The sequence below is a fragment of the Piliocolobus tephrosceles genome, chromosome 8 (genome assembly GCF_002776525.5).
Source record: "Piliocolobus tephrosceles isolate RC106 chromosome 8, ASM277652v3, whole genome shotgun sequence".
NCBI lineage: Eukaryota > Metazoa > Chordata > Mammalia > Primates > Cercopithecidae > Piliocolobus > Piliocolobus tephrosceles.
In genome coordinates this window covers 38142183-38166847 of record NC_045441.1, presented here as the reverse complement: position 1 = coordinate 38166847, position 24665 = coordinate 38142183, and the positions used below count along the sequence as shown (strand labels likewise).

Genomic DNA, 24665 nt, shown 5'->3' with positions numbered 1-24665 from the left:
ATGCTACCACAAAGACACATGCACACGTATGTTTATTGCGGCACTATTCACAATAGCAAAGACTTGGAATCAACCCAAATGTCCATCAGTGACAGACTGGATTAAGAAAATGTGGCACATATACACCATGGAATACTATGCAGCCATAAAAAAGGATGAGTTTGCGTCCTTTGTAGAGACATGGATGCAGCTGGAAACCATCATTCTTAGCAAATTATCACAAGAAGAGAAAACCAAACACCGCATGTTCTCACTCATAGGTGGGAACTGAACAATGAGCTCACTTGGACTCGGGAAGGGGAACATGACACACTGGGGCCTATCATGGGGAGGGGGGAGGGGGGAGGGATTGCATTGGGGAGTTATACCTGATATAAATGATGAATTGATGGGTGCTGACGAGTTGATGGGTGCAGCACACCAACATGGCACATGTATACATATGTAACCTGCACGTTATGCACATGTACCCTAGAACTTAAAGTATAATAAAAAAATAAAATAAAATAAAATAAAAAAAAAAAAAAAAAAGAAAAAGTACATCTGGGTCAGACACTCACCATAAGAGATGATCTTTGTCTCTGATAAGAAGTTCACCAGCATCTTAGGGATAATGACTGTCACATAGCAAATGTCAACAAAAGACAGGACACTTAGAAAGAAATACATGGGTGTTTGGAGACGAGCGTCTGAGCAGATGGCCAGGATGATGAGCAAGTTTCCTATCACTGTGACAAGGTAAATGGGGAGAAACACAGCAAAGAGAGGCTTCTGATCCTCAGGTCAAGAGGAGAGTCCAAGAAGGATGAATTCAGGGGGTCTTGTTAGTTTATTTCTTCCCATAGTTGTGGGTTCACCTAAAGATAAACTAACACCGTATCAGATTCTTCCAACATCTGATACAATCTGTACAAAATTTTTCTTTTTGTTCTTCTTATCAGCAATTAAAAAATTTAAAATGTTAAAAAAAAAAAAATTAAATGTAAACATTTCCATTGAATATTAGGAAAAGCATAATATTAAGAATAAATTAACAAAAGATATGCAAAATCTGTATAATAAAAACCATAAATATTACTGAAAGAAATTTCAAAATATCTAAATAAATGAAGAGATATGCCATGTTTGTAGACTGAAAAACTCAATCTGGTTAAGATGTATGTTTTTCCAAAATTAATCTGTAAATTAAATGCAAACTCAACCAAAATCAAAACAGGGTTTTTGTAGAACCTGACAAGCTAAATTTAAAATCTGGTGACAATGCAAAGGCTAATGGAATTTTAAAAAATAAAGTTGGACATCTTACAGTACTTAATTTCAAGTTTTTCAATAATTCTAGAGAAGAGTCTGACATTGGCATAAGGATTAACATATAGGTCAATGGAAAAGAACAAATGGTTTGGAAAAAGGTCCCCACATATGGTGAACTGATTTTTGACCCAAAAATGTCAAGATAATCCAATAGGAAAAAGCTAATCTCTTCAAAAAATGGTACTGGAACAACTAGATATCAACATGGGCAAAAGCAAACATCAACTCTTATCTCCCTCCATGTACCCAGACAATAAATCTGAGAGCTAAAATTACAAACTTTTGGAAGACAATCCAAAGTAGAAGAAACTTATGACCTTGGATTAGGCAAATATTTCATAGACAGGACCAAAAAGTAAGCCATGAAAGAAAAATTGAGAAACCGAACTTTATCAAAATTAAAAACTTCTGCTCTTTAAAAGATACCATTAAAAATGAAAAGGCAAGCCACAGACTGAGGGAAAATACCATATACACATATATTAGACGAAGGATTTGTATTAACTTTTTCAAGTCAATAACAAGAAATATGACAGAAAAACAATGACAATAAAAAGAATAACAATAAAGAATGAGCCAAAGATTTGAACAGGCACTTCACAAAATAGGATATAAAAATGGCTATAAACAACATGAAAAGATGCTCTTATCACTGGTAGTTACGGAAATGCATATTAAGGTGCACTAGACCTCCTAGACCTTCTGAAATTAATCTCTGTCAGTACCAAGTGTTGGCAACGATGTGGAATACCAGTGTAATATAATATTTCACAAGTGCTGTTTTGACCTAGATTTGATGTCATGGCCGAAAACTTTCAATTCCTCTACACAGGCAGTTTGCTAAGCCCCTGCCACCACTACTTCCCTTACCAGGCACTAACACTGCTGAATTATAATAAACACACACCCAACCACCAGGGACCCCAGGATACTTATGGCCCAGGAATGGACCTTCTTATTTGGAATTATTCAAAATGCCCAATGTCCAGGGATCCCAGTTGGCTCCACCAAGCTCACCCCACCCCACTTGCCATACAGAAGATTATATTTTCCTTTAAATCTTTAAACATACCCTAATAGCTACTTTGAAGCATTTCTCTGCAGAGTCCAACATTCTAGACTCTCTTAGAGTCAGTCTCTTTAGTCTTTTTTCCTTCCGTATGGGGAGTACATTTCACGGTTGTATAGTTCCATCTTGCTGTTACCCTCTCCCTGGATGCAGCTCACTGTGTAGCCCAAGTGGCAGCCTCTTCTCATTCAAAGCTGTAACCAACAGTTCTTTCATCTGTCCAAGCATCCTTGTATGATATCCTGCCAGTTAGAGAACCCATACTCGTAACTATTATCGTGTAATTATAAAACAAACTGGAGCACTCATGCCATCTTGAAGGGAATGCTCAATAGAACAGCCACTTTGGAAAATTGTTTGACAGTTTCTTACAAAGTAAAACATATCCACTCGCTCCCACAGTTCCATTCCTGGGAAATTACCCAAGACAAATATAAACATATTTCTACACAAGGGCTTATCCATGAAAGCTCACAGGAGCATTATTCATACTAATCAGAAGCTTAAAATCTCAAATCTCCACCAAGTAGTAAATGAATGAAGTGTGCTGTGTCTATACAAGCAAGCACTGCTCAACAGTAAAAAGGAAGGGACTGATACAGGCAACAACACAGGTGAGCCTCAAAAACATCACCAAATGGAAGAAGCCAGACACAGAGACTCATACTCCATGATTCTCATCTGAAATTCTGTGAACCACTGGTTAAAAATAACCACAGTGATAATCCAAGCACTTTGGGAGGACAAGGCAAGCAGATCACTTGAAGTCAGGAGTTCGAGACCAGCCTGACCAACATGGTGAAATCCTGTCTATACTAAAAATACAAAAACTAGCTGGGTGTGGTGGCAGGTGCCCATAATCCCAGCTACTCAGGAGGCTGAGGCAGGACAATCAAATCGCTTGAATCCTGGAGGCAGAGGTTGCAGTGAGCTGAGATCTTGCCCCTGCATTCCAGCCTGAGCAACAGAGTAAGACTCCATCTCAAACAAAAAACAAAAAACAAAATCCCACAAAACCCCACAGTGAGATGAAGCAGAGCACCAGCTGCTTAGGGCTAGAGCTGGAGAGAAAGGTGAGAAATAAACTGCACCTTTAAAAGGCAGGTTTTTAATTATATGTGAGGTATACCTCAGTAAGCATGATTTATAAAAGAAGAAAGTAAAAACACTACACGATTTATACATGACGGCATAACTGCGTTAACAATGGCAACTTTCTAAAACTTCAAAAGCTAGAGTTTTTTTTTAATTAATTAATTTGTTAAATACTGTAATGAAAGATTTCTAGTTGGAAAGAAATACGCAGCCAAAATAAAAAGAATTCAATTTTTTAAATGTCAAAAACTTTGTTAGGCATTTAGATTGACTTTATAGTAGGTCTTCCAAAGTTCAGCCATTTCTAAAGAAATTCCAACTGATGAAAGAGAAAGCACTACTGCCATGCTGAGAATTTTTTTATATTCATAAAAAGATGGGTTTATGAGAATATTTTTAAATTTTGACAACTATAGCTTCTATATTTATTTTTAGAATGTCACAGCTTGTTTAGATGCAATTATGAATATGTGCAACACAATCAAATTCAAGTGCATTTGTACTCTGTTGGTTTCTTAAGTTAAATCATGGTTTTTATCATGACACTCTACTCCTGCCAAAATTTATCCAAAGTATTAGTCAAAAAAAAATTGTACTTTTAACACTGAATTCTTTAAATGAATTTAAAATCCAATTTGCAATAGTATTAGATGTTTTAACTCATGGAATCAACTTCCAAAAGCTTTTTTTTATATCCAAGAATAGATTTGTTTTTAATTACTAACTTTGAAAATTATGGAATTGTTTTTCTACTTGAAGTATGTAAGACACTGATATAAAACTGACATTTTTTAATGTTTTGCTGCTTTTTTTTTCTGCTATTGGAGTCAACATAGTAACAGGATTTGTTTTACTTTTTGCACAGCTATTAGAAAATTGCAGTTGAAAATGAGTGATGTTAATCTAGGGTAAATTCTCATCTGCTGTCAATGAGCATTCATGGTTCAGAGAGTGACAAGTAAATATTCCTTCCACTGCCAAGTGTGTTACATCATTGTCTTGAGATCCTCTTATTACTGCAGCTATTTACTTTTGAACTAGAAGCTGATGTTTCTTCAGCAAATTTATGTTTTCCAGTTTGTTTGTATCTTGCCAGTGAGCTCACTGCAGCCTCCAACAATGAGTGGGCAAACTGCAAATTAAACACTCATCAATATCCTTGCAAAAGCAAAAATCAATATTAAAAATTGGCTAAAGTCCTCTTTCCCTCTCTGCTTCCTTCCTCATTGCTAGTGAAAGGACTAGTTGCAAAATGGAAAAGTTCATAGAATAAGTTACTTTCGTTGTGATAATATTGGCTAACACGAAAACAAGCCCTTCATTCAGCATCCTGGGTGTGGGGGGGCTGGGCAGCTCATCTCCAGGCTGTGGTTCCATAGGTGGTGCAGGCTGAAGGACAGCTCTTATCTGACCATGCTCATCACTGCATAGAACTCTCGTCCTGCCAGCCTTCCTCAGCCTGTACTTGGGCTACACCTATGGGGAATGATTGTCAGTGTTCATCTTTTTGATAAGTTTCAGGTGCTAGATTTTTGTGTTTAATCAGGGATCGCAAAGCATTGCAAGGATAAATGATGGGGAAGAGTCAATATAAGTGAGGTACACTTTACTCTCTGCATTTCTGGTATGTGCAATGACCATATTTACATTCTTTAGACAGTGAAACAAAAGTCAAATTCTTGTCAGTTCCATTAGAATTTTTGAACAAAAGGTTACTAATGAAACATTTCAAGAGTACTTAGTTCAAAGACTCACTTGCAGTAACTGAACTTCATTTTAATCCTTTTTAAAAATAAATTTGTATTCCCTACAAAGTTCCTCAAAATTAGAATATTGGACAGAAATGAATTTCTTTAAAACAAATATCCAATTGTTCTCCTCTGCTTATAAAATCTTAATGAATGAGCCCTTCCTTCAGGCTTTCATTACTCATGGGAGCCAGAGGGGAGAGTCTTAGCATCTTCATTATTCTGATGCTGTATTTTCAATAATGACTGCGGGCTGCCATGGTAATCATCGTTCATGGTGCCTGGAGTGTGGAGCGGGTTGCCTGTGAGATGTTTCCAGCACTCCAAATGGGCTCAGAGCTACAGAGTAGCTGTGGGGTAGAGCGTTCCTGAGATACTAAAAGTAATGGCACCTACCTAATATTTACAAGAGGTAAGAAATCATCATCAATCTCTTCAAGAGCTTCAGGGAGGTTGTGAGGGTCAATCTCCCTCAGAGTAATGAGAGGGAGCTTGGTGTTTCTAATCTCACTTTATTTAGAAAGGATTAAAACCTTAGAAATACATTGTGCGAGACCAAAATACACCTCTCCAAATAGGGAGGACTGTTGAGCTGAAGATGATTAAGAAGCAGCAGATGCAGGAAAGACCTCTGCCCTCCCTCTATTTATATGGACATGGTGTTACAAAGACTTAAGGTACCCTACCTGTCCCCTTCTACCAGGGAGAACAGAGACCCTACTGGACCTGAGATGGTACCAGAGGAGCCCACACTAACAAGCATCACAAACTAGTCTCTATCTGCCAGTTATTTGCCCTCCCCCACTGGATCTCTTAGATAATCAAAGTCCTTTGCTTTTGTCTCCTTACTTCTCTAAAAATTTACTGTTCCCTGTTATCAGCTAGAATTCAAAGCCACCTCTTTGAGAACTACTCATTCTCTGGGTATTTCCCATGTATGTATGAAATATAAGCATGAATAAACTTGTTGGTTTCTTTTAACTTGCCTTTTGTAACAGGTCTCCACACTACAAACCTATGTTATCTTTCCCCTACAATATAAAGAACATCATGCAGTATTTTACATTTTAGGCTGCACAGCATGGCCCGTGTTTTGGCTGCATGTCCCTCATGTTTCAGAGAACTTGGTCATGGAGAATGCAGTGTGAAATGAGCAAGTTCATGAAGGTGGCCAAGGAGTCATGTCACCCGAGACTGTGAGCACCACGGCAGGGGCACACACAACGCTTTCTGTGAACACAAAGTTGAGACCTTGTGAAGCAGGAAGTAGACATCTGCCTCCACCCTTGAACTCCTGTAGAGTTCTGTTTGTTCGAGAAGGGTTTTAAGGCATTCTGGACGGAGTAAGCAACACAGCGAAAACAGGTGAACAGATGTATTGACAGTTTTGTGTAGGTTCAATACAGAAGGAAGGGCTGAATGCAGCCACAACAAGGGAGCTGCAGACCAATGAGGAAGCTGTTGGATGCCAAGGTGTCTGTCTTCCCAGGGGGCTAGTGAGAGGGCTTCAAAAATTGAGTTATTAGGAGATAAGTGAAGTTCGGGTTTTGGGACATGTGTGACATTTTTCATAAACATTAATCACATTCAATTTATTTGCTGAGGCTGTTGACTTCCTTTACATAATATTTTATTTTAAAGGCAAATTCATATATATAATATGAATTTACATATATACATGAATTTATATATATATGAAGATATATATATATATTTTTAATCTTCAATTTTGCTTTCAATCTCCTTTCACTGATGAGGAAAGTGAGGTGCATGCATCACAGGTGGCCCCGGCAGCAGGTCTAGCCAGATCCAGCTCCCTTGCTGCAGGGTCTACTCTCTCTTGGGGTCCTGCAGAGCCCCTATGCAGATTGGATGTTGCTCTGTTCCGCTTTGGGGAAAGGTGATCCGCACCTTCTCTTGAAGGTCTTCAAGGAATAAAGGATGAATGTTTTAAGTGCATATCTCATTCACTTACCAGATGATTTACTGGCATGAGATGGGGAAAAACAAGAAAATTTGTGAGTTAACTGGAGAAAAAAACAACTGTTCTTTCTGTGCACCCAAAATGGATCACTGAGTAACGATGTCTGAAACATTTATGCATTAGTGTCAAAGAATAATAGATTTTTAGCGTTGAAGGGCTCTTCAAATAAACTAGTCCAATTTGGGAAATATTTCTCTGTGAATTTGGCTCCCCATCCCCTGAATACTTAAGTAATAGGAATTCTAATGATTAGAAAATTTTTCTTTGTGTCACTTCCCAATCTGCCTTCTCTCAATTGCCATCCACTTTTAGCCATTCCCTCCTAAGATTACCTAGATGCGGACATGGTCAGCATTTGGTGGCTCTCCTTGAGGTAAAGTCTAATGTGTACTTTTGTACCTACTGTAGCCTGCTCATAAGGTGACAAAATACATTCAAATAACTGCTATTTTTAACCAGTATTATAAGAATCAAGTTATAGCATAGGCTAAAATTCAGACACTCTTTTCAGAGGCATTTAATTCTTACTATCTGAAAAATTTCTGTTTTCCTTATTAATGAATTGGCAATGTTTTTCCCCCCATATGATAATGCTTTACTCAATGATGGCTGATGTGCTTTCAAAAGACACTCAGTGAATGTGTGATTAAAGATAAATTCAGTTCGCAGCTGTCAGGATTGGCAAATTGTAACTGCTCTTAAGCGAAGGCATTTGTTTTAGAAAAGATGAGATGCAATTTTCAGAATTGGAGGTTTATGGATACCTCCTGGGGTAATGGACTCTTTTATACCTGAAGTTTATCTTCCTGAAAGACAAATAAAAGGTTTGGGTTTTGCTGTTAGTGTAAGAGCAGAATGTGTCTTCTGATCAACAAAGAGGGTATTTTACATTCCTTGGAAGCACCCACTGAAAATCCTTGCTAAGAATATTCATTGGCTTATTCTCCTGGAGATGGAGACAGATTGGGCAAGTCATCCACAGGGTTATTTGTCTTCACACTGTCTACCACTGACAGATCATTTCTAACAGAATGTGTTCCATGTAAGTGTTTTGGATGCAATTCAAGTTACCTCTGGTAATGGCGCCATTGATCATGCTGTGGATGTGGTAAAGATATCTGCCTTAGGATGAATAGCCGTATTGTATATTGTGACAATTGATTTCCCGTTTGCTGAAGACACAGGCTGGAGATATTTTAGAGCACTGTATTAATGACCAAGCAGCTTTTAACAGATGAATAATGGTGAAGGAGTGTGAATGGATAATATTCTAGAGGACAGAGGGCCTTGCCTGTGAAATACAGCCGGAAATTTAACCTCTTCTGCAGCTTGGGGCTACTGCCTGAGACTGGACAAACTGCCATAGTGTTCAAGCAACAAGTCTTAGAGGTTGATTGAAAGAAAATTTGGAGGTGGATATTACTTTTAAGAAACTCAACTTGGGATGGAGTCCCAGGGGGCCAATGGCAGGGAGAAAGCAGTCGTGAGTGTCTGGATTCAACAATGGGCTCTTGATTTACTTAATCCTCATATGAAGCCCACAAGGAATGAATGGAAGATTGTCCAGTTTTACAAGTGAAGAAACTGAAGAGGGGAAGCAAATTAGACAAGGTGATAGGGATAAAGCTAGAATGTGCCAGTCTAGCTCCAAAGCCAAGGCTTTTTGTACTATTTCTTCAAGGGATTCAGTCTAACTTGACAGTTCAGAACACTGAACAAAAAAGTATCCATCAGTGCCTGTGATGTGCTCTTCCTCCCATTCTTCCTGCCTCTTGGATCAACCGATAGTCTTTGTCATTACCCAAATCAGAAGTGAAGCCCCATTCTTAAACTTTTGATCTCCCCCTACCTTGTATGGTCAACCACAAAGTGCGGTTGACTTGACCTTTGATGTATCTCCTTAGTGTACTGTGTCTCCCTGTGCTCACTGCCCATGTCCAAACTATTGCCCTTCTCTGGATCACTGCAATAGCCTCTTTTCACACACCCTCAACCAGAATGACTTTCAAGAGGTCAAATGTATTTGCACCATTTCCATCCTATAATCCCTTCTTTGGCTTCTCATGGCCTCAGAATTAAATCTATTAATAACTTCTCTAATGAAGCATCAAGGTCCTTCCTAATCTAGTCAGCATCCATTCTCACATCCCTGCCTCACACTTCCCAACTCTCCCTCCAACTCCAGGCTTAGGCAACAAATCCAGTGCATAAATATGGTTCACTCCCACCCTCTAGACACATGCTGTGCCCACAATCCACACACTCCTTCTCTTCTTCTCCCATTTCATGACCCACTCCCACTCTGCAGCAGGCATTCTCCTTGCTCAATACTGTGTCCTTCAAAAATTCAATGGAAATCACCTGTTTCCTTCACATAGTCTATGGCTCTGGAAGTTTTCCTATTAGCCATTTTCTCTTCTGTGACATACAGCAAAGGATGAGTCAATATATCTGTTGAATAAATTAATGAAGGACTTTGAAATTCATCCTAGTATTTAATTGACACAAAGCATCCACTGATGTGGCTATGTTAAATATTTCCAAGTTATAGGTACCCAAAAGGATACAGAGAAATCAAGTTACTTGACCAAAGTTTTACTGTATAATACTCCGTCATATTACAAGGCAGTCTGATCATTGGTTTTCACATCAAGGGTCTTCAGTTACTGAGAACCACTTAAATTATGCTCAAAATTATTTTAGCAATAAGGTAGAGAAGTATAATACATTGTGGAAAAATTACCATCGAAAATATTGTAAGGTTTATGTGCTCAATATTGAAATAATGAGGCATCATTTTTCTATAGTTTAAATTAACAAAAGGTTAGCAAGGTTATAATAAAATCAGAGGCTTTATAAATTTACAGAACCTTTTTTAAAACAACATGGTGATATGTATCAGAGTCATAAAATATCCTAAGCTGTCAGCCTAATAATCTCACTCCTGGGAGTTTCTCCTAATATAAGAATTCAAAGGCAAATAAAGGCCATATACATTGTGATGTTTACTGCAGTATTACTCACTTCTTCCCCCTCTTTCCCTCACTACTTTTATCATAATTCAAATAAAACAGCAAACACAAGTTATTTACAAGGCTACCTCATCTCTAGACTGTGAGATCATTAAAGGCAGGCATTATAGCTTGACTCATCTTTATACATGCAGTGAAATAAACAATAAGTGCCTCAGTGTTTTATAAGAGTAACATATATATGCTACAATATATATAAAAATGCATGCACATACACACAACACACTTTTCTCCAACAATCTGAAAAACAAAGGGTCCAACAAAACATGGTGTCTACACAATTCCTACACTCAGTATCAATGGCATAAGAATACAATGTGATTAGGACTGTGGCTTCTGAGAATAGTCACGAGTGAAATCAATCTCCATTAGGAAGCAAGCCAGAGAAAGTTCCCACAAGGATCTCTGGACACATATTTATACAGACTCAGTGACAGTTAAAGAGAGGCAGAGATGGGGAAGTGACTCTAGGGCTGGTCCTCAACAAGTTCAAGGGGCACAGTGTAACTGGTAATGGCCAGGCCTAGTGGACGCCAGTTTTTGATCTGAGTCCCTGGCTTTGTCTGAAATCCATTCCCAAAGGCAGTTTGTCTTGAGGAAGCATACAAATAAAACCACCAGCACACACCTTCTGACCAGCAGTTTAGAAGTACACTTAATTCTGAAAAGTACTTCAGACTAATAAACTGGTAACAACACTTTGGGGCAGTCTGTCTGTAACTTTATTTATTTATCTTAAAAATATGATTCTGCCCCAGTGCTTGCAAGCAAAGGGACTATTTTAAATTGTTCTCAGATTTACAAAGAAGAGGTGCTAATTCAAAGATCTCAGGAAGAGATAAAAACAAATTAAATTCCTATATGTAAGAGATCAAATGCTATCTATTCATCCTCCTCATCTAGTTTGTCAGAAATGAAAAGATCGGAGAACCATCTGAACTCTTTCCTGCTGATACTGAGCACTAAAGCCTGAAATAGCAACAGCAAACACATAGTTAGTATTAGTTAAGGAAGTGATGAAGAACAGCATGAAAATATTTATTACAGAGGCTGGGATACTGAGGTTCTTCTCTAATAAGAATGAATAATTCATACCCGTTGGGTTTTTTGCAGATTAACTGAATGTCATCTGAATCAATATTCCCACAAAATCAAAATGCAAGTAAAACAGAAGACATGTGTAAAATAAGTACATTAGCACTTTGGAGTAGAGTTCTTGACTTTTGTTGGGAAATGCCAACAGGAGGAACTGAATAAAGCTTTTAAATATTTTAAAATGTATTTATGTGTTTATTTGTACAGAAACAATTCACCAGCGAGTCATTTCCTCCAGGCTTCAGTACCAAGAAAAACAGAATTGTGTGTTTCTGATAAATATTGTAGCTAATGTTTCCTATGGTTCTCTTTTTGCTTTGGCTGCTAGCAAGCCTATAGTCTAATTTTATGCCAACCTGTACTAACTAGCTGTATATGACGATAGAGAGCATATTTCTGTATAAAACCTTTCTGACTTAATTTGCCATTCAACAGTCATGTTTTCTCTGCCCTGATATTTTCCAATTTTAAAGTATTATTGCATGTTAATATATTTCCATAAACCCTACAATCTGTAGAATACACCAAACATAAATTAATTAAGGCATTTGAAATCCATTCGAAGTCTCAAATTTATCTCATTTCATGTTTAAAGCCTTTTAAGCACTGTGTTCTCTCAGTAAATTTGACTGGCAGGAAATATCCAAGAATAATATGAACAAATGAATGCCCGAAAGCAGTGGCTCCCACAGCAGCAGCAGAAGCACACGGCAACAGAAGACCAGCAGCAACAGAAGCACACAGTGTTTGTTAAAATGCAAATTCTCAGGCCCCAGCCCAGACCTCTGGACCAGGCACTCTAGTCCCCAAAGTGTGTTTCACCAAGCCTTCGAAGTGGTTCTGCTACACACAAGACTTTGGGAATCACAGGTCCTAAAAAGCACGTGAGTGTTGCGTCACGGGCTCTGCAGTTTTAACAGTATGCAGTGCCTGCAGGAGAGCAGGAGACAGGCACTGGCTTTCATTCTCCCTGCATTTTCAGTGTTCAGCCCCATCTTCTGGGAAGCTGAATCCATAAAAAGGAAGAGCCTAGAATGACATGGAGAAGAGCACTGCTTGAAGGAGAAAGAGGGTATCTCCATGGCAAGAAAATAGTAACAGGAGAGAGAGAAGTGTGGGGAGTTGGACTTCCACATTACACACAAGGCACCAAGAGTACAAAAAATCTATAACCAGCTATAGACTTGTGTTTCTTTGCCTATTTTTCTTTATAACTTCTTACCTCTTACAGGTATTAAATAAGAAGGAGGCTATTAACTTGAGGCAGCCTCCTTACTTTGACTTTCTACCTAACAAATCAAAACATAATTTAGGAGTATATTTTTATAACAATTGCTGGGCTCCAGCCAATCACAAGCAGCTGAGCTTCAAGCAATTACAGGCAGCCAACTGATCAGACTATGCCCAAATAAGGAAATGCCTCATCACACCACACCCAAATATGGCAGACGTCAGGCTGCAGCAAACCAGGTGACTTCTCCACTTTGCTTCTGTGTTCAGCCTATAGAAGCTCGCTGCTCACACTGCTGGGTGGAACTTTCTGAACCTCTTCTGCTTCTGAATGTTGCCTGACTCATGAAACCTTTGCTTAAATAAACTCAAGTTTAATTTGTCTAAAGTTTCTATTTTAACACTGGCAAATAATACATACTTACAAGGGTCTCAGCTTCAGTAGGCTTAAGAAGGATGATTTCATAAAGCTATTAAAGACATCAGACCAGAATTAGAAAAGTCAGTCTCTGAGGAAAGATAAAGGATGTGTATCAAGATTAGCCTTGGGAGTGAGTCAAAGGAAATTACAAAAATTTCACTTTGCCTATCTTTGTTAAGAGAGTCAATAATTTTAGGTTTATTCAGGAATATTTCACATACCAGAAAACTCACCCAGTGTAAGTGTATAATTTAATGATATTTAGCAAATTTAATTGTGTATCCACCTGACAACTCAATTAATAAACATACCATCACCTCAATAAATTCCCTCATGATGATTTGCAACTAATTCCCACTCTGATTATAGCTCTCGGCTACCACTGATCAATTTTCTTCCTATGTAAATTTGCCTTCACAAAATATTTCAAAGAAATAGAAGCATAAAATATGTAATCTTTTGCAACAGCTTCTGTATTTGAGGTTCATCCGTGTTGTATGTATCATTAGTTCATTCCTTTTTACTGATAAATAGTATTCAGTACATGAATATACTACATTTGTTTATCCATTCACTGGTTAACGAATATTTGCATTATTTCCATTCTTTGGCCATTAATAATAATTCTAGGAATAATAATACTCTGCTAGGAACATTTGCATACATATTTTTGTGTGGAAATATGTTCTCAATTTGCTGGGATATAATCCTAGGAAGGAATAACTGGGATGTATGGTAAGTTTTCTTTAACTTTTTAAGCAACTGCCAAACTGTTTTCCAAAGTAAGTGTACCAGTTGACATTTCTGCCAACAATATTTTTCCATTTTCTCCACATCTTTGCCAACATCTGGTACTTTCTGTCCTTTTTATTACAAACATTCTAATGGGTTATAGTAGTATTGCATTAGACTGCTCTCATGCTGCTAAATAACCTAAGACTGGATTATTTGTAAAGGAAAGAGGTTTAATTGACTCACAGTTCCGTATGACTGGGGAGGCCTCAGGAAACTTACAATCATGGCGAAGGGGAAACAAACATGTCTTTCTTTACATGACGGCAGCAAGGAAAAGTGCAGAGTAAAGCGGGGAGAAAGCCCCTTATAAAACCACCAGATCAAAAGAACAGCATTAACCCCCATGATTCAATCACCTCCACTATTTCCCTCCCACAACATGTGGGGATTATAGGAAATACAATTCAAGATGAGATCTGGGTGAGGACACAGCCAGGCTGAGGTTGAGCATCATCTTAGTTGGTTGTCATATGTTTGTCTCTTTTGCTGAATTGTCTGTTCAATCTTTTGCCTGTTGTTAAATAGGTTGTCTTCTTTTCAAGTTGTGTGAGTTGTTCATATATCCTCGATACAAGTCTTTTATCACATACATGATTTACAAATGTTTTCTCAAAGTTTGTGGCTTATATTTTCATTTTATTTGTTGTGTGTTTTGAAATGCAAAAGTTTTTCATTTTGATGACATTCAATTTATTAGTTTTTTCTTTTGTGGATTATGATTTTGACATTAATTTTAAGAAATATTCACACAACCTATAGTCATAAAGATGTTCTCCTATCTTTTTAATCTAAAAGTTACATAGTTTAAACTCACACATTTAGGTCTATGGTTCATTTTGAGTTAATGTGTATATAGTATAAAATAAGGGTCTAAGTTTTGTTTTGCATGTGAATATATAATTGTCCCTGCACCATTTGTTGAAAAGATTATTCTTTCCCCATTGAGATATCTTACAACATTGGTTGAAAATAAATATGTGAAGATTTGCATACTGGATTTCTTTTGGGACTGTCAATTCTTTTCCATCATCGATCTTTGCACCAATACTATGGTATCTTGATTATTGTGATTTTCTAAAAAGTTACAAAGTGGGATAGTAAAAATTTTCCAACTTTGTTCTTTTAAAATTTTCTTTTGGCTATCCTTTACATTCTACATGAATTTTAGGATCAGACTGTCAGTTTCTACAAAAAAAAGTATGCTGGGGTTTGTGTGGGAATTGTACTGAATTTATATTTTAATTTGGGAAGAACTATCATCTTGACAACATTGAGTCTTCTACTCATGAAATGTCTCTCCATTTATGTAGATGTCCTTTGATTTCTTTCAGCAATCTTTTGCAGCTTTTAGTGTACAAATCTTGGATTGTGACGTGTTTCTAAGTAGCTATTCTTTTTGAAGCTATTCTAAATGAAATTATTTTCTTAGTTTCATTTGTATTACCCATTGTATACTACAAAAATGTGTATTTTTGTATATATATGTGGTATTAATCTTTATTAGCCCCCATAGTTGTGTGTGTGTGCATGTGCATGTGTGTATGCATGTATGTGTGTGTGTGTGCATGTGTATGTGTGTGTGTGTGCATGTGTATGTGTAATTCTTGGTATTTTCACATACAGGAGCATAACTTCTTCTAATAAAGGCAGTTTTACTTCTTAATTTCCTTTTCCTTCCTCTTTTTTCTCCTGCCTTCTCTTTCTCTCTGTATATAGGACCTCCACTACATTGATGGATGAAAGTGGTCAATATGGATATCCTTACCTTCTCCTAGATTTTAAGAGTATTGAGAGAGTATTCATAACAGTTGTTAGCTGTGAGTTATTCATAGTTGCTCTTTATCAGATTGAGAAAGTTCCCATTTTTGCCTAGTTTGTTGATAGCTTCAATCATGAATTAGTGTTGGATTTTTCAGATACCTTCTCTGCATCTATTGAGATCATATGAGGTTTTTATTATCTTTACATTATTAATATATTATGTTAATTGATTTTTCAGACAGTAAACCAAACCTTGCACAACTGAAATCAACTGCATTTGGTTAAAGTGTATAATTCTTTATATGGTACTGGATTCAGATTGCTGATATTAACTCATTTTGTTAAGGAGATTTCCATTTATGTTCATGAAATAAATTTGTCTCTAGCTTTCTCTTTTGTGTGGTGTTTTTGTCTATGTTCAGTGTTGTGGTCACAACAAATGCAGAAACTAAACAGGAAAGTGTTTCCTTTGCTTCTATTTTCTGGTTGAGTTTGTAAAAGACTGGTATTATTTCTTTCTTTGAATATTTGAAAGAATTCACCAGTAAAGGTATGTAGGCTTGGGCTTTTATTTGTGGGAAGCTTTTAATTATTAATTTGTATTTTATTTGTTTTAGGGCAATTCAGAAATGAACTGAGTCAGTTTTGGTAATTTGCATTTTCCTAGGACTCTGTCCATTTCTTTCAACTATTCTAATTTGTTGGCAAAGAGTCGTTCATAGTATTGCCTTGTAATCATTTTCATTTTTGTAGGGTTAGTAGTGATGCCCCTCTTTCATTTCTGACTTGTGTCTTCTCTAATTTTTTCTCGGTTAGTTTAGTGAAAGTTTTGTCAATTTTATCAATACTGTTAAGAACCAGATTTCAAAAATGAACCTGGCTTTATTTACTTTTTTCCTAAGCTTTACTATTTTCTGTTTAATTGATTTATGCTTATATTTTTGAGTTCCTTCTGCATGCTTTTAGTAAAATTTGCTGATCAGTTATTAGTTCCTTAAGGTAGAGGGTTATATTGCTGATTTGAGACCTTTCTTCTTTTCTGAGATAGTCTTCATATCTATATATTTCCCTCTAAATACTGCTTTAGCATCATCCAATAATTTATAGTGCATTCCGTTTTCATTATTAAATCAGTACAAAGTATTTTCTAAAATCTCTGAAATTTCTTCATTGGCCTTTGGGTTATTTAAAATGTGCTGTCTAATTTCCAAATAATCTCCAATTTCCCAGATTTCCTTCTGTTGTTGATTCTAATTTAATCCTTTCAAATTCTGTTGTGTTCAAAAAAGAAACTTTATGTGATCAAGTCCTTTAAATCTATTGAGACTTGTTTTATGTCTTAGCATATGGTCAACTGTAGAGTGTCCACCTGCACTTGGCAAAAATGAGTATTCTTCAGTGGATGGGTGGTATATTGTACATATATGTCAGATCAAGTTCACTATGTAGTGTCATTCAAGTCTGCTACATTATTGTTCATTTTCTGTCTAGATTTTCTATGAATTATTGAATGGTTTATCAGAATTTGCAACTACAATTACTTAAGTTTATATTTCTCCTTTGAATTCTATCAATTTTTACTTCATGTATTTTGGGGCTCTGTTATTAAGTACATATATGTATATAATTTTACTTGTCTTCTATCAGTTTCCAGACAGTTGTTCCTCTGTTTCTCCTTGACTGCCTTTTAAAATTAGATATACAATTCTTTCGTGTGTCATGTTTAATGCCTTTATTGATTTTCTTAGTGATTGTTCTAGGAACAACAAAATGCATCTTAAGTGATCACAATCTATGTCAGGTTAAACTACTTTAATTCCAGCAGAACAGGAAATTCTTTTTTTCTATTTTTTATTTTTTCTCTCATATATGCAGCAAGAACAGGACCAGTCATGGAAACGCAATGTTACAGAAATAACGAAGGCAGCCCATTACTTAAAACTCAGTAAGAAAACTCATCTTGCTGATCAGAGGGATTAGGAAAAAGGTATTGATGTCCAAAGAAAGTTGGGAATCTCTCCTTATACTTTTCTCTCTTTTGTATCTCTCTGCTTTATTTGGATGTGTTGGAATTATTTAAATAGATATTAGTTAATTATACATACTGCAAATACTTTCTCAAAACATGTGAGCTATATTGTGCTTGTTTAATAGTGTTGTTTGGTGAACAAAGATTTTGAATTTTAAAAAGTTCAATTTGTAAATTATTTCCTTATGTTTAGTGCTTTTAGTGTTCTTTTAACCTTTGCATACTCAGTGACAAAGCTGTTCTATGTTTTCCTCTAAAAGCATTATTGTTTTAGCCTTCATATTTAAATCTGCAATCTGTTTGGAAATGATTTTTTGTCGAATGTGAGGTAGCAATCATGATCTCTTTTATCTCCATACTGCTATTCAGTTGGTCTAGCACCATTCATTGGAAAGATTACTCCTTTCCCACTGTTCTGTGACGTCGGCTTAGTCACACAGCTGGTGGTCTTACATGCACAGGCCTGACTCTGTTCTGACTCTGTTCTGTTCCATTTGTCAGTCTTTCTTTGGGACCAAACCACAACTGGCTAATTACTATCTCTTTGAGTAAGTCTTAATATTTGTACATTTTTCAGCTTTGTTGTTCCTCTTGGATATCTCTCAGGCCAGCCTTTGGCTTTTGTATACCATTTGGATTTTAGAATCAGTTTGATAATTGCTAAAGAAAACCATCGGATTTTTGGCTAGAATTTTGTACTGAATCAATAGATTACTTTGAAGCAGACTCACATCTTTATATTATTGATTCAATCATGAACATGATATATCTCTCCTTTTACTTAGGTATTCTTTAATTTCTCTCAATAAAGATTCATGTTTTTTAAGTATGGAGACTTTTCACAATTTTGTTAGATTTACTTCCAAGTATTTGATTTGTATGATGTTATTTGAAACTCTAGTTTTTAATTCGCTTCTATTTGTTTCTGGTATGTAAAAATACAGCTGATTTTCAAACACTGATCTTGCTAAACATCCTTGTTAAAATCAACTCTTCATTTTGATATTTGTAAATTCCTTTATTTTTTATGGGCACAATCATGTAATCTGTAAATAATCACAGAGCATTTCCATAAAATTTGTATTATTTCTTTGGTAAAAACGTTGGAAGGATTCAATGGTGAGACCATATAGGAGCAGGCTTTTCTTTGTGAGAGGATCTTGATATGACCACACACACACACCCCATTCCGTTTTGTCTAACTCACTGCATGAAATTTACTATCATCTTATCCCACTCTATGAAATATACAGGAAAACAAACAAAACTTTGCCGAATTCTCAGTCAGTGCTTCTTACATATTTTCCCATGAAATTATATTTAATAATTTGACATCTCAGTGTTTATCTTTAAAGTGTCATAAAAGTTTTTCACTTTCCTCCAAAAAAATAGACATTTACTTTTCGTGTGAAAATAAAGCTGCAGATAATAATCATCAGGTGGCAGTAATACTTCAGGGAGATATACAACCTTTATATCCAGTGGCTTTGTGCTTTTGGCATAAGTCATATCCTCCCCTGGATACCATATTCCACCTTTGAGAAACACAGCTAATTCTGACAAAGTCCTAATATTTCAATACCAATGTCTTACTTTAATCATTTTTCTCCTTTGGATCCATAAAATAAGACGACATGTATACCTGCAGAGTTGAGGTCTTCTGATCGCTAATGGGAGCCTAGTGCCTACTTGATGCAGACAAACATGTCTAAAACTAAGGGGTTTGATCGGAATCGGTGCTGTGCACTTATCACCAGAGAAAAGCTGAATTCTTGAAAGTCAAATAATACTCACTGTTTGTATCATTGTGGGGGTGGGGGGAATTTAGAAACAAATAATGCCATGTAACATCCATTTTATCAAAAGAAAAACACTGGGAGATTGATCTGCACAAGTCAACAAAGTGAATATATTAAAGTACATGTGATTTGTGATCATTTATTTATATTCAAGACATCCTTGGTTTCCATCTTCTGCTACTTTGATGCAAGTGACTTTGGCAGCTGGCAACTGAACTATAATTTTCCTTCTGTCGGAGAAAGAGCTATTTAATGCTACAGGTCAAGACACGCCAGAGTGAGGAGTAAAGGCCAGTCTATGGAGATCAAGAGTTAAAACCTTCGTATTTCATCCAAGATAAGTCTATTCAAGCTTTTAATTTCATATAAAGCATTCATTTCTGATGTCCCCTACTCTGTGATGCATCAAACATATAATCTTTTTACAAGAACATTGTTTATGTGGGGAGGCAGGGTTAGACTACTGTAAATTATTCATTAATCTCAGTCAATTATTATAGAGCATTTGTTTTTCATAGAAGCTGTTTTCATTTTTCAAGTAGCTCTCCTTTACTAAGAATTTCAAACCCCGTTTTCCCTGTCAAGGTCAGAATACCCTATAACCAGAGACAGCTGAAAGCCAAGCTCTATCTGGTGAATAAAAGAAATGTAATTGTATGTGCGTGATTAGACACATTTAAATTTATTTCCAGTTAAACTTCCCAAAATAAGTTGTTGATGTTTTGATATAACTGGATCAAGCCTTATAATAGAAGTCTTTCTGTAATATAAATCTAGCTTTAAAAAACATATTCATCTCCCTTCTAAAAATCTCTAGTGGGCCACCACAAAATCTTGCCTTATTCCATCCCATACTGCCTCTCAAAATATAGAGGTAAAGGGTCAACATTTAGAGTTTACCGTCAGGACAACAACTATCTCACAAAACCATCAATGCAATATTAAAACAAACTGTGAATCTCTGAGTATATAATATTTATGAAGAGTTTACTTTTTGTATTTTTTTTACTCAAACATATAATTATATCTTACATGAAAAAACTGAACACAGAAATAAATTACATCTCTGTAAATTTAACATATCTGCACACTTTTAAGTATTCATTCAAATAACTGTCCAATGTAGTTCTCTGACTATATGCTCTAAGAAGGATAAATCCTAAGGGCAAAAGAAAAACTCTAAAAAAATCTTGAACGCTATTTAGTAGGCTTCACATTGGTGGTAGTCTCAATAGAGTTTGTGCTGTGTGTCTTATGGGAAAGAACAAATAAGTAAATATATTGATGGTGTTGGGTTATGTATACACAGAGATGGGGCAAGAGAGGACCAAAGACAGAGGGCCAAAAAAGAGACAAAGCAAATATGGCAACGTGTTAGGAATAGGTGTAGCTAAAGGTATACAGTTCTTCACAGGACAGTTATTTCAACTTTTCTGTAGGTTTGAAATTTCTCTAAAAGCGGGAAAAAACAATCCAGGGGTTGAAATCCTGTCTTCTTACCTATTGGTAACACCCAAGGTAGGATTCCCTGGCTATCTAATGCCAAGACTTAGTCTATAATCAAAATTTACAGGAAAAACATGGAATATCTTAGATAGTTAAGATGCCAAATATTTGAGCAACACATATTTAAGTCACTCACTAAACCCCCTGATGTAGTGAGAGTTGTTGTCCAGTACCCCTGAGATGCGGGGCACATAGCCTGAGCGCCAGCCCTCAGATCTCCCAGCAGACCAGAGGTGCTCACTCAGGCTCCTCAGTGCATGTGCTGAAAGCCACACCCCGAGACTCTGCCAGACTCTCCATCTGCCTCTCCTTCCTCAACCCGAGTCTTCTTCACCCTTTATTAGTGTTAATTAGTGGAAATTAATACTAGCAGAGTAAACTGTATTGATTTCCCTCCATCTCACAGCTGGTGTCTCAACATCATTAAAACACACACACACACACACACACTCCATGCTCAAAGGCCCACTTGTTCCAAATGGAATCCTACCTCAGGATTTCTTCATAATTAACATGCACAAGAGACCAGCCAAGCCCATATAAAGTACACTCTGTGACATCTTTGTTTTAACACTGTCCACTTGCCTTTGGAGGACTGGATGTACTATGCTACAATGATTATGACATTCCTAACACAGTCATCTTGTTCTTTCAGGGCTATCCTTCAACAGCAACATCATTCCCTCTTCCAATTATTTACCTCAAGAGTTTTACAATGTGTTGTAGTAAAATTTGGATATGTACAGGTACGTGGTCGAAGGTACCCATGGAACCTCATGGCCCACACAATTTTGACTGTGATGACACGGACTCTGGGAGTTGCCTGAGCACCATGACCACCCCTGTGTCACCATCCTCTGACACACGCCTGCCACTTACCAAACCCACGCCACACAGCTATCAAGCCTCGGTCCAGCAACCCACTTGAACGCCAACAGTGTCACAAATTAGCCCTGAATGCTCTCAACCAGGAGTCCCCACAGCATGCCCGGGCGACATCCAGAAAGTCCAGTCGCTCCTGTCAGCAAGGCCACTCAGATCCTTGTAGACTCCGGCTGTGTTCCCTCCGTCCGCTGTTTCCCAAGCTCTGCTCAGCCTCCTGTCAAACTGCCCTCCAGCCATAATTCTCAGGCCCAGCCATCCTGGGAATGCACTCTCGTCAAAAACCATCTTAAAGTGTAATGCCCTCAGTATTTCAGGTACAGAGTAATCATCGTTTGTCAGGATGAGGAAACACTCTCCCTTGACAAATTAGGATCAAGGACATCCTGCCACGTTATTTTCATAAAGCAGGCAAGGCTTCTGATCTACCAGGGGTTCTTACTGGGAATAGGAAGGGACTCTCTTCCTGCCTAATTTGCTTATGAAAAATATTCAATTATGTTCCAAGTTTAATTCACTTAGTAATGAAAAGCAAATGAGCCCAACCAGTGTGTTTAATTTGTCTTGGAAAGATAGAAATAGCTTTGCAAGAACAAACAAAATTAAATTAAAATAAGTGACTCTCCTCAAAGGTGGAAATTGAATTTCTCCCCAAAGAACTTCTTAACATCCATGAAACATGGTGCCGATGCCAGTAAGAGAGAGAAGGCCTTGCTACAGAACCACTGTGGCCGAAAGATTACACACGTGTGTATGCATGTGTATAGATACATAGGTTGAAACTCACATATCCGTATGGGTGTCCCATCCACCATGAAGCAGCACATGGGTTGTGTGTCAGGGTGGGAGGTGCACCCCATCACCAATGGGCATCTCACATACCGTTTTTGCAGATGGGACAGCACTGATCAGGCTCATACACAGGGTCCACACACTCCGTCTGGGGACACGCTGACACTGTGCACAGCACCTCACCGTTGGCTTCACAGCGACACCTCTCACATGGAGACACCTGAAACACAAGTCCACAATCAGTGTCATGTCTGCTGTCATGTTTATCCTACAGGGTCATATATATATATATTTTTTGAAATGGAGTCTTGCTCTGTTGCCCAGGCTGGAGTGCAGTGGCACAATCTCAGCTCACTGCAACCTCTGTCTCCCGAGTTCAAGCAATTCTCCTGCCTCAGCCTCCTGAGTAGCTTGGATTACGGGCACTCGCCCACCATGACTGGCTAATTTATGTATTTTTTATAGAGATGGGGTTTCACCATGTTGGCTAGGCTAGTCTCGAACTCCTGACCTCAAGTGATCTGCTCACCTAGACCTCCCGAAGTGCTGGAATTACAGGAGTGAGCCAGCATGCCTGGCCCTATAGGGTCATACTTTTCTTCCCCTAAACTTTCTGCAAAGACACCTAAGTGTTTTAGGAATGTTAAAGAAATGATCCAGTCCAGTGGTTTTCAGAGTGTGGACACAGGCGTGTTGGGTGTTTAGTGAGTTGTCTTAGGTGCAAATGCACAGGACAGGCCACAGGGCTATGACATTCCCTCTTGTCCAGCCAGAGCCACTGTTTAATTTGTGGTCTGCATATTGGGTTTCTCAATAAACTTTTTTTTTTTTTTGAAGAAACGTTTTTCATCTCTTAAAAAATTAAACAAATAAAAACTTGCTGCTGAGTTATTGCTCATCCCCTCACCATGTAGGTGAGTCCCTTGTCTAGAACCCTGTCAAGTCACCACCCAGCCTCACATGGAACACTCCCAGTGTTTCCAGTTACGAAGACACTGGAATAGGAAAGGGGAAAGGAATGAAGGAGGAGAAACAGAGTGGCATCCAAGCAGGGCCGCAGGCCAGGGACTCTATGAATATTCCCTCACAGAACTTTTACAGCAGTGCTAAAATACACCTACTCAAATTACTGACCCTTTGTACTAACAAGAAACTGAGACTCAGAGGTGTTAGACAACATGCCATGGGCAGGTCTGTCCTGTGAGCACAAGATCCTCTTCCACTGAGGGCTCCTGACTGCGAGTCCATGGTGATTCCAATCTCCTCCATGTCATTCCGCCCACTATCCAGCATCATGATGCTCTGTTAGAAACCAAGCTTCTATTTGCCTCTCTGTACTTTCCAGCCATTGGCTCAAACTCTGCCTTCTTGAGCCATCCAAATCAAGCATACCAGCCATTCCCAGGAAAGCTGTACGTGGCTAATGGAACCCTCCATGGTCACCCACACAGGGCATGGTGATTTATCTCCTGGTTACCACCAATGGAGTGATTTCTGATCTCGGTTAACCCAGGACAAAGTGGGAACAGCATATGCAGACCCAGCCATCGGAAGCAAAACAGGAAAGTGGGGATACCCACTAGAAAGACTATGCAAAAGGGGGACATGAAAATGGGTCATATCAAGCTGAGTTCCTGCTTTCCCAGGGGCAGGGAGACCCCAGTTGAGTTGTGTGCCCCACGTCCATGGTACAAACACCACTTCTAAGGTAAAGAACATGAGCAACTCTCACAGATGCTCCCTTTGTCTATACAACGCAAACACTAAAAACTGAAATCTCCACTGAGTGGACTGGCTATTATGAGAAGCAAAAGCTCAATATGAGTTTGACCATGTCTCTTTCTGAGGCACTAGACCGCAGTCAACCTGCCTGGGAGTGAGGGCTAGGTGTGTGTGTATGTGTACTTGGCCAAAAAAAAGTTTAAAAGAAAGGAAACTTTGAAAAACTTTAGAGTAGCCTGAGCCAAAAAGGCTGACCTGGTTTGCAATGTAGCCTTAGAAGTCAAAATCAATCTTGAAGTAATATAAAGACCTGTTTTTGAGATGAGTTTTTTTGTTATTGTTGCTGTTGGCACAATTAGGTTTTTTTTTTTTTTTTTTTTTTTTTTTTTTTTTC

General features: G+C 37.7%; 1 protein-coding gene across 1 annotated transcript in view; it reads right to left on the bottom strand.

Annotated features, from left to right (window-relative positions):
• VWC2 (von Willebrand factor C domain containing 2) overlaps positions 1 to 24665 on the bottom strand; it is a 143509-nt gene that overhangs the window by 91691 nt on the left and 27153 nt on the right. The window contains exon 3 of the mRNA XM_023232058.2: positions 22640 to 22769. Within this exon, the coding sequence (XP_023087826.1) occupies positions 22640 to 22769 (130 nt within the window). The remainder of the gene's footprint in view (positions 1 to 22639; positions 22770 to 24665) is intronic.